General features: G+C 41.7%; 1 protein-coding gene across 2 annotated transcripts in view; it reads left to right on the top strand.

Moving 5' to 3' along the window:
• Nucleotides 1-29: 29 nt before the first annotated feature.
• Nucleotides 30-11,469, top strand: part of MAML1 (mastermind like transcriptional coactivator 1) — a 51,263-nt gene continuing 39,823 nt past the window's right edge. The window contains exon 1 of one of the 2 annotated variants that reach the window (XM_072400589.1): nucleotides 30-835. In XM_072400589.1, coding sequence (XP_072256690.1) covers nucleotides 518-835 — 318 coding nt within the window. In that variant the 5' untranslated portion in view covers nucleotides 30-517. The remainder of the gene's footprint in view (nucleotides 836-11,469) is intronic. The other variant, XM_072400588.1, reaches the window with a different exon arrangement.

The following is an 11,469-nucleotide window of genomic DNA, read 5'->3' as shown; positions in this document are numbered from 1 at the left end:
GATCAGGGTAACAATAGGGTGAATGATTGATGGATGGAGGTATCCAGGTGTATCAATATGTGGAAGGTATTGTTAGATTACACTAGCTGTGCACCTATACAGCACTATGTTTAGGTTATATTGTTTCCATGATAAATGAACACAATAAGAGAGGGAACAGAGCGTACAATCAGCCCATGGCCGCCTCTAAGTTTAGTAAGCTGCTCTTCCCTCCTGATAAGACAAAAAGCGAAGCCACCTATCGCCTCTTTTTTTTTCCCTCCGCCCCTACCGTAGACAAACAACTCCGTTTACAAAACACAACGTCATCTGCTCGGCCACGCCCACGCCCTGTGCTGTTGGATGCGTGTCGTGACGTCACAGAGAAGGAAAAAAAAAAAAAAAAAAAAAAAAAAGCAAAGAAAAAAAAAAGAGAGAAAAGCAGTTTCAAGATGGCGGCAGCGCAGATAACAATGGCGAGCGGGCGGAGTGGCTCCGGGGGGCAGTGAGTTGGAGGAAAGGGACGCTGCTCGCACACATGGCGGACTTCGTGGTCCCCCGGCACAGCGCGGTGATGGAGCGCCTCCGCCGGAGAATAGAGCTGTGCCGGCGGCACCACGGCAACTGCGAGTCCCGCTACGATGCGGCGGCCGGGGAGAGGCTGGAACTGGAGCGCCAACACACCTACCAGCTGCACCAGCGCTGTCTGCAGGCCAAGGCCAAGAGAGCCAGCAAGCACAGGCAGCAACCACCGGCGGCCAGCGGCGCCACTGACACCGCCAGGGGAAACCAGAGCGGAGCCATGGAGACCGGGGACAGCAACGGGGAGCAGTGCAGGAGCAGCACCCTCATCGCGGTAAGAGAGCCGGGACACTCCGTGCTGTGTGTGGGGGCTTCCATAGGGGGCACTGTGTGTACCTACCTCCTGTGTGTGGGGCAATTCATGGAGCAGTGTGTACATACCTCCTGTGTGTGGGGCAATTCATGGAGCAGTGTGTACATACCTCCTGTGTGGTGTACATACCTCCTGTGTGTGGGGCAATTCATGGAGCAGTGTGTACATACCTCCTGTGTGTGGGGCAATTCATGGAGCAGTGTGTACATACCTCTGGTGCATGAGGGCAATTTATAGAGAACAGTGTGTACATACCGCCATCCCATAGACAGCACTGAGTTCCAGCTTTGTAGGGTTATTTCCTAGACATTACTGGCATCATGCTTCCTGTATGGGGCACTCCATAGCCCCTGCTGGGTATCTGCCATCTGCTTACAACTATTCCATAGACAGCAGTGTGTACCTACTTCCTGTGTGCGGGCCTTCCGTAGATAGCCGTGTGTACCTGTCACCTGTAAGTGGTCATGCTGTAGTTGGCACCAAGTTCCTTCCTTGGGGACATTTCATAGACAGCATTGAAGACCTGCTTCCTGTGTGGGTACATATCATAGTAGTGGGTGCCAGTCTCCTGTGTGGGTCCATTTTATAGTAGTGGGTGCCAGTCTCCTGTGTGGGTCCATTTCATAGTAGTGGGTGCCAGCATTTCATAGTAGTGGGTGCCAGTCTCCTGTGTGGGTCCATTTCATAGTAGTGGGTGCCAGTCTCCTGTGTGGGTCTATTTCATAGGAGTGGGTGCCATCCTCCTGTGTGAGACCATGGCAGAGATTGTACATGGGCCTAGAGGCAGTGCTCTGGATGGCACTATTCTTTTAGTGCTCTCTCTGGACATACCTACCAACTGTTGCTGGTTGGCACAGACTAGCACAGGTGGCTGAGGTTTATAAAGACATAGGAGGAAGAAGGAAGGTATCTTGGTAACATAAATAGGTTACAACTCTGCATTACCCCCATCCATCCATCCATCAATCAATCAGAACCCTCACCATTTTTCTTTCAATTCCATGATGGATCCTTTTCCATCGTTTCAGTTTGAAGGTAACAAATATAAATCTGAAAGTAACAAATATAAATCTGAGTAAAAGCAAAAAAAATGCATTGTTGATAATGAATGAAATACTAGCAACAACCCCTTGAAAAGAGAGTCCACCAACCTCCTAAAAAAGTTGTAGTGTCACACCAGAGTAGGTTAATACCCACCCTGTGATTTCTTGACCCCTTGCTCCAGTGCTTTAAAATCTCCTTCTCTCTCTCTGTCCTTTGGTATCCTGCTGCGCACCACGTGACCGCCTGCTAGGGTTTGTTTTCGGGGTAGCTCTTATCGGGGGAAACAGGATACTGGAGACCTATAATATCTCTGTGGCTTTGTGGAGTTTGTTACAAGTTGTATGTTGCGGCCGGTCTCACCAGTGGTTCATCAGCCTGGCTATAGTTGGCAACACAAACCCCTAGCAATCACCCATAAAATGATTGTTCCTGCATCTAATATCTGTGATTACAGGGACATTGTAGACATAAGTGGGTACCTGGCGGCAGCTTCCATGGGTGCTGATTTTATTGGGATCATTTTGTATGTAGTTGGCAGCACATCCCATGATGACTTGGCAAAGCATAGTGGGTACCAGAACTAAAGCAAACGAGCAGCCTGAAACACACTTTTGTGTCACCACTGTGACAGTAAGTGAATAGAGTCTGCTCCGTAGAATTGGGTCATCGATGTCATTCCGGGTATAGCTGACAACCTGGACCATCAGCCAGCACCCTAATGTAATGTCTGATTTTATAGGGAATCCTCAGTGCCAGTGTCACTCTTATACGTATATGTTGTCAGTTGGAGACATTTCCCCAGTGAGTTATGGAAATGATCATCCATGCCATCCATACCCTCCTGGAACAGTCATCACACTTTATAAACTCACCTTCTAGATCACCTTTCCCTTTTTCTCTGTGACAACAGTAATTGTAAAGAAATGTCTGCTCCTAACAGAAGCAGTGGAAATGTTTCTGCAGAATGCCAGATTGTGTGTACCTACCTATGTACCAACCCTAGTAGTAATAGTCACACATTGCCTGCTACATGAGTGCTAAGAGTTCAACAGAAGATGTATTTCACAAGGTGCCCTCTTGTATATTTCTTAGGCTAGGTACACATGTGCAATTGTTCTCCTCTGATAATCGGCTCAGGGCTGATATTGGATGAGAATCTGGCGTCTGTACAGCGCTCATCGTCCGTATGACTGTCCTGGTGGATCAACGAATGATCTTGATGGAAGTGAAGGGGGAGAGAGCGCAGCCTGGTGCCACTCCTTTGTTCCCCCCCCCCCCCCCCCGGTAATAGGTGGTAACTCGTGGCTGCAGGCTTTAGGTCCATTATGCCCATCTCCAACCGAATCCGAGGAACATCTGTATGCAGTGCAGGTTCCTGTATAGATTCTGCTCAAATCTGCTGTGGACAAGTTTCATTGGCTGCTGTACAGCGCTGTACAAAGTCCATAGTCATGTCACTAGCTGTCCTTCATAGGAGCTCACAATCTAATGCCCCTAATGTCTTTATTACTGTCTAAGGTCAATTTTGGGGGAAAGCCAATTAACTTAACTGCATGTTTTTGGGTTGTGGGAGGAAACCCATATGGACACGGGGAGAACCTGCAAACTCCATGCATATAATGTTCTGGACGAGATTCCAACCTGGTACCTAGCCCTGCAAAAGCCAGAGCACTAAGCTTTGAGATTCTGTGTCTGATTTGTATTGCTATCTGTGCCTTGATGAGGGAGGGTTTAGTGCACATCTTTCCATAGGAACTTTACCAAATATTAACATGAATGTCCCCTTCAAGAGATTTCCATGTTCCCAGTGTTACATGGCCACAAGACAAAAAGTGAAAGTTAATCTCCTAGCAAGCATCACTGACAACAGCAAAAAGTTGTAAACTGTTTCCCACTTTATCCAAATCTATAAAAAAAGTGAAAGTTTAAGTATTAGGGAAAGGTTTAGGTTTCCGGGTCAGGTTAAAGTAAAAGTTTATTTGGCTTGTATTTGACTTCTAGTTCTTCCTTCCCCCAATGGCCAATGGCCTATTTGCATAAAATGTTTAATTGTCAAGATATACTTTTATTTAGATCCAGTGAGGCCATCACTAGGTATCTAGGTTTCTATGCATTGCAGGCAGAACATGACTGGTGGAAGGGGCTAGAATGTTGCTGCAAGTGCGCAAGAACGATTAAGGTAAGGCTGGAGTTCAGCATTAAATATTAAAACAATATTAGCAAAAAAAAAATAATGCTGTAGGAAATAATGTTGGCACAGTAATTTTCCCCAGAAATTCTTTTAAGCTGGGTGGTAAGTGTGTGGCCCAAGTGTGAGTTGCAGTGTTGTGGCCCAACTTTTCAGTAACCACCCAGGTGATTACTGAAACGTGCCGGATGGTGTGCCCAGCTAAAAAAATGTTTTGTTACAAAATGCACTGTCAGCAAAATTCATTGGGTTGCCATTCAGATATAGATGGACCACGTGTTACAGTGCTCTGCAGTCATGTGTGCAATAGTTTACGTGAGCCCTGGCTCTAAAGACCTGCTAATGTTTGTTTGTTTTTTTTTTTTTTTTTTTAAGGAAGTCATTTAGGATGGGTCCTTTAAAATTCTTGGATACATGGCATATATATCAGCAGATATTTCCGGGGTATTGTCCCTGCAAATACATATGACTCCTTCATGTCAACTGTAACATGGCAGAGAACAGTAAAACTGTGGAGGTAGCACAACCAGAGAGGATGACGTTTTATCAGTAATTTTACTGTCAACTATAATTCACAAAGTTCCCAGTACTGTTCTAATCTTTACTTTCAAAATCTCCACTTTATACCTTATCGTATAGCTGGGTTTTGTCGATCTTGACTCTGCAAGAGTAGTAGTTGGGGTGACATACCGGTAACCCGTGTTTCATTTTTTTATTCAGCTACATAATGTTTAAAAACCCTTTCTGCACATGATTAAATGTTTGATGCTATCATAGGTTTACATTAATGGGCAGCTTGCAGAGAGCTAAAGTGTAGTCGTTTTGTAAGTATAACTGCTAAAAAAAACAAACTACAATATGCCTGTCCTCCTGTGTCTGCAGTGATCTTCTTAGGGGTTAGTAGTTGATCCATGGAGGTGGCACCATTAGTTTGGATAATATGGTCTCTTTATTCACTTGTGTGGGCATAGCTACTGTTAAATGGTAATTAGGCAAACATATCTTTCTGCATGGGTCAGTAGAGGTGACAATGCCAATTTTTTTCATTATTGTGGGTCCATTAAAACTGTTTACCGGATTGCTTTGATTCCAATTTACTGCAAACCATCATCGACTGTAAGATAAGGGTAGAGTCTTTTATATACATGACAATTAAATCCACCTCCCTGTTATTGTGTATGTCCTGCTTGCGCTAACAAAATAGCTCTGCCTATCAATGCATAGATTCCACAAGACCTTTGAAGGTGTCTTGTGTTGCTAAGCCATAGCTGTTCTCTGTAGATCCTTTAAATCGCACTTCCCCCACCAGCCTGCTTTAGTTCATTCTGCTGCCATTGGTTATCCAGGTAAATGGTGTACATGAACTCGGCCATTGAAAGGATTAAATAAAACAATTCATCAGATGATCACCTGCCCACTGTAGGCATTAGACACAGAGTAGTTGACTCCTTAAGTTGCAATGTGCTGAGTATTCTGAAACATTTCTCTTGGCCAGCATTACATTTTTTATTTATTTATTTTTTAGTAATATGTGATTTAGTAGCACTTTTGTGGGATTGTACCAAAAAGGCTAGCCATACCTATGACCTATGGTGTCCTATGACTGTCACTGATTTAATGATTGCCTTTGACAATTTTTGTTAGGGACTAACCACAGCATACTGGGAACACACCATAAGACCTAAAATGTTTAAGATGCTCCATCCATCACAATTTGGCTCTTGTTAATACATGCCTATTTATCTTGCTTCTTAAACATCATTTAGAAATTTGCTTTTAATGTTTTGTCTCATCAGTCTATGGTCACAGGTTTTTGAGTATGGAACATGTGAAAAGTACAGGTTGTATCCGCTTGTTGTACAGCAGTCAAGTCCAGTGGATATCGAAAAACTACCTAAAAGTTTATCCGAGAGGAAACCAGCTGAACTTTTGGATGTCCTCTTTGGATGGCAGTGTCACCTCTCAGTTTGGAAAACTGCTTAAACTCCCCTTGACTTTTTATTTTAGTCCTCCACATGGCCTGGACAATTTTAGCTGCCTTCAGTGCTGATGCTGTCATCGGTATTGATTGTCATTTAGGGTCCTGGCTTCCTGTTGGCTATGTTAATATTAAAGTCTGCCCACAATTCTTAACTCTGTTTAAAAGTTACCATAGTTTTAAAAGAAATATTTTTATGCATTCACTGCAGACAGGCGTCATTGCTGTTTACTTAGGATTTGTTGTCTTATTCAGAGACTGGTATGGCAACTTATGTAACGTTATGCCAATTGTGATTGATGGGAGGAGTTGTTAATGATTGGTGAATGCTTTTCTTTGATTGTTTTTCATGTACATGTAGTATTCTGATAGAAGTGTTTAGTTTTTGAAGTGAACTCAAATTGGTATTTCCTGCTCCTGTGCTTGTGACTAGACTGCAGTCCTGAATAAGATAATCTGTCAAAGCAACTTAAGGTTAAGAGTGAAAACGTGGTGGCTTAACCATCTACTGTATTTTCATCTATTTTGTGGAATGTTTTTCTTTTTGACGTTCATAGTTCTATCAATAAGGTCTTATGCCATTTCTGTACTCTTTTAAGACATAAAACAAAAAGAGAGCAGGACTTCTTCATTGGTTGCTGGTAAGACCTAGGGACTCTATCCTGAGGTTTTACTATCTTGGGTTCATGAAAGATGCAATTTTTTACTCCATTTGATCTTTTATTGTCTGTTGTATTTAATGTGGGCCAATACCATGCCTGGTCTTTTCAACTATGGTAATGTCCAGAGAAGACATTGTATTGCAGTGAATGAGTTAATGTCATAGTCCTTTGAGTCAGTGATCTGCCGAGTTGTGCAAGGAAATGAGTGAAGTTTACAGTAAAATAGGGTCGGTCATTGCGCTAGATCTGAAGGGTTAAAATAGTCATTGTGTGTCAGACTCCCAGCGTCATTTAGTGAGTCACTTACTGTAGGAAGTTGCACCATTAGGTATTCCAGAGCAACAGTGCATAACAACCGGGTAGGTAAGATGTGTTGTGTACTGTATATATAATTGTAAGCAGGCTAGCTATTGTGTGTGTCCTTGTCCTAGCTAGTGATAAAGACTGGAACAAAATGAGGTCTTCTCCTGCCTAGAACAGCCTCCTTTTTGTTGTTACTTTTCTTTTCATTTGTACTGCAAAAATGCATTGGTTAGCCTGAGGTAGCAGAACTCCTTGCCTTGAATTTAATAAGCCAAGTCATCTGTTTTCTCTGGTTTTCCTTCATAGAGCAAAACAGCTTTACTGTAGGTTGTCTAAATGGTGTGCATCACTCTCGCTGACATACAGTAATCCTTGTATTATCATCCTATAATACTAACTGCAGTAGATCATTTTTGATTAGAATATGGATGTACTTGGAAAGTTGTTTACCATCATGATTTAAAGTACATTTGGTGTAACCATTAGTTTTCTGTGGAGTTTATTAAATGCAGTCTGTAACATTTCCTCTTGTATTTTAGTAGTTATGGCATCAGGTTTGCTGAATTTGGCTCACTAGTGCATTTAGGCTTGTATCTCTACCTATCAATGCTAGCATGACATTATTAAATGGCTCGGAACCTTTCACTTGTTCTTTTACTTTGCTAGTTGAGAGACTGTTCCATCTATCTATTCCATCCACATAGCAGTCATAATGAGCATTTCCATTGGTATAGAGTTTTATTACATCTATTCCTTGCAGTGGTAGGGGATAATGGCAAACTCTCACCCACAGACCCATTGGTGACTGACACTGGTGCAAAGCCAGTATCAATTTCTTAAACTTGACATGGCACAGCAGATTAGGGTCCTGCTTGGCAGTATTCATTGGTCTCCTGTCTCACCAGTAGCTGGTGCAGAACTTTGGAATTGATCATTTACCACCATGGCCCACTATAGCAGTAATCAAAAACTACCATTCTACAAATGACGATGGGATGCTGCTTTGTGTTCCACAGTCATTTCTTGTAAAGTAAAATGCTACTGTGACATCACACATAAATCGCCTTTAATATATCTTTCTCTTGATGAGATTTACATTTGTATATTATTGATGTTTGCACTAGATATCAAACAATGTGACCTTATTGCCTAAAATCAACAATTCCACTTCTGAAATTTGCATTGCCTTTCCTGCCACTTCTGTCTGTTTATCCCCTTACAGACCTCAGTTTGGCTCAAATATCAGTAATGTCTTGTGGCACCAAGCCTATAGCATCCTCCTGTTTCTCTCAGATTGGTTTGGCAGCCAGAACAGGGCCACATTTCTGTTTGTATGTTAACCTTCCTAAGTGATAAATATGCCTGGGTAGACATCTTTTATTGAGTGGCTGTCAGCTGTAAAGCCGTGAGGTTTGTTTGCATTGGGTTGGCACAGTGAGTTTGGCAAGGAGGCAGAGGTCTGTCTGCCCTGCATCGTTAGCAAGGCATTTCAGCTACAGGCGGACACATAACTCATCTCAGCTATCTCCTGCAAACTTAACTGGAGTCTTGAAATTCTGACATGTCTGCCTTTAAGTTGCCCGACAGCTTCATCCTGTTGTAAACACTAGCCTCTTCTTTACGTTCTTTTTTGTTTTTTTCTTTTTTATATTAACCCTTCTCTCTTTTCTGAGTGTTTCATTGAACAACCTCCTCTTGTTCATATTTTCTGTGTGCATCCAGTTAAATGGCACTGCTAGTGAGATAACCAACTTCCTCTTCACATGAAGATGTGCTATGTTCACGTTAGTGCCAGGCATATTCGGAAAGTTTTTACTCTGGAAGCTGGCGGCCTTGCATGCTTTTCTGCTGCGGCTTTGAGAATGGGGGATAACACTTTCCTGTCTGAGTGAAGTACCTTGCAGTTCAGGTCTTTCGGTATACAACTGATTTTGTTCTCGGGCTTGGAAACTCCTATATGAGTCATGAGGAGTTTCTGTGTGGTAGAATTGACTCTCATGTTTTCCCTTGTGCCAAATTCACCCAATTTGCTGGGAGATTTTGTAACTGGTTAGGCAAGGCATTAAAATGTTGTTTTAAAGTGGGCCTGTGAGAATAAAAAAGATGGGAGCCGCCATAGCGGACATTTTTTTAGATTCCTTTACAGGTTTTGGCTACCGAGTGAGTTACTTGTCCGACACAAGTTTATACGGTGGGAAATTTAACTTCCTACATTCTTCTTTAAGCTTGCTATAATATTTTGGTGCATGTGCCTTAAAGTATATGTAACCCTAGTCACTCAGTATCATGTAAGGGGGGAAACTTAACTCTCATTTTAAAAGTGCTTTTTGGTATTTAAAGTAAAATGAAGGTTAATTTTAATTCCTTTATAATCTTAAGACGGGTTTTCTTTTCAATAAATCTTCTTTATAGTGGCAAAACGAACATTTGGGACTTTCAGAATTGTGCTTTGTAAATCCTGTAATATGGTGACAACACTTCCTGAAATGTGATGAGGTAACACCACTCTCTTTTCCAACCATTCTTGACCAGGGTTCTGTGGAACCCCTGGGAACCTCAAGGGTTGGCTTCTTCTAACTGCTCATATGATGCCTCCAGGATTAAAAACAATGGACGATTGTTTTGGGGTGCATTTCCATGGAGGTGTGCCTCTCGCTTGCCCCCTCACTCCCATTATTGAACAGAACCATGATGAGGGTACAGCTCTCATTTACTCATCTGTGATTTGAAACAATCAGAAGTTGCCTTCACACACAAATGATTTGTACAATACAAACAATACATTTTCTAACAAACACAAAGTAGAATGGATGTGGTACATTGAGTGGTCATTGGTCATTTTCTAACCACCTTCTGTGTTACTGATGACAGCTCTATGTATTCTATATTATTTTATTCATAACAATGGAAGAACCAGTGATGGGGCATTATCCTGTAGGCTAGGTCAGTTGTAACTTTATCACTGTAACCAGTGGGTGACCATGATGGACCATTTGCAAGGATTTGGTGTGTATTGCCACCTTTGGGCTTCATTTACATTTGTACTTGGTACAAGACAATCATTGATTTATATGTCCTGTTTTCTATAGTCATGAACACAGTTATTAGTCTGGATGCACAGTTCTTTGCGGTTGGTTCATGCAGAACTCTGTATGTTGTGTGTGTGTTTTGTTTGTTTTCTTCTCTCAACCACAGATAACCGCACCGCCCTCCAACCCCATGTGTGTGAACTAGGCCAATCATATTCTTTTTCACACATTAGTGGTTGGGTGACCAAAGCCATAGTGGGTTGGTGAATTTATGTAATTATTGCAGAGTGTTGTAAAGAAGCTTTTAGGTTACCTAATTCATCAACTACATGCTTCCTTTTCTTTGTAGTGGAAAACTAATGTTGGAATTTCATTACCTGACACATTGAAATGTTCTAAACACAACCATCTGCATGATGTCATGCTACCCAACATCCTTGTCTTTGCATAGTAAAATGGGAAAATCTCTCTTCATTATGGTGGCAGCGGGTTTTTTCCCCAGTGGAGTTTATGTTGTAGATTTGCGTTTATACACACACAAACATTTTTTTTGCCAACCTTAGTCCACTGAAGCTGGATACTGGATAAGGTTCATTTTAGTTTGGTAGAATCTAAGGACATGTCCACATCAGATACATTTCTATGCGTTTTCAGTTGGACCTTTTTAACACCAATACATTGCACTTTTCTTTGTTGTGAAAAAATCACACATTCAGCATTAAGGAGTGTAGAGTGTAGATTTTCATTTTACCATTAAATAACATCTATATTGGTTTTAATACTTATACACATAGTATAGGTGCCTGTCTATTTTCTAATGACCCCCAAAGGTGTCATTGTGTGTGTGTATGTGTGTATATATATATATATATATATATATATATATATATATATATTACACAGTGTTGTGGGTGAGAAAGTCTGGGTATACTGTTTAGTGTTCTGACTTAATCTTATGGGGGTTTAGGTGGTAAAGTTGGGGGGGTATAGTTAAGGTTAATTTACATTTTCCTGGATTTGAATTTTGTTGCCAGCCCTTTAAATGATCTTGCATAACTTCATGTTTAGTAAGCATTTGAAACATCACACAGCCCACTCTGTCCTTACAGGCTCTCTAAATAAATCAACAATGTGTTCTGGGGCTAAGAACAGCTATAGCACATTGTGTGGTACAGCTTTGCTGCACTTTGTTTGTATGCTTAAAAGAACCCATACAGTTGAGAAAATGTCACCATAGGGCTTTGTGAGCTGCAGTCTATAACACAACCTAAAAAAGCATGTTGAAACATTATGAACATCATAAGGCAGCACCACAGTTCGCTAATGGCTTGTGTCTGTAATTTCTGCCAGTCCCAAAAATAACTTGTTCTTAGTCTGTAGTGACTCAGCAA

Source organism: Pyxicephalus adspersus, chromosome 2 (genome assembly GCF_032062135.1).
Source record: "Pyxicephalus adspersus chromosome 2, UCB_Pads_2.0, whole genome shotgun sequence".
NCBI classification, from domain to species: Eukaryota; Metazoa; Chordata; class Amphibia; order Anura; family Pyxicephalidae; genus Pyxicephalus; species Pyxicephalus adspersus.
Note: the sequence above shows the minus strand (reverse complement) of the source record. Positions and strands in the feature narration are given on the sequence as shown.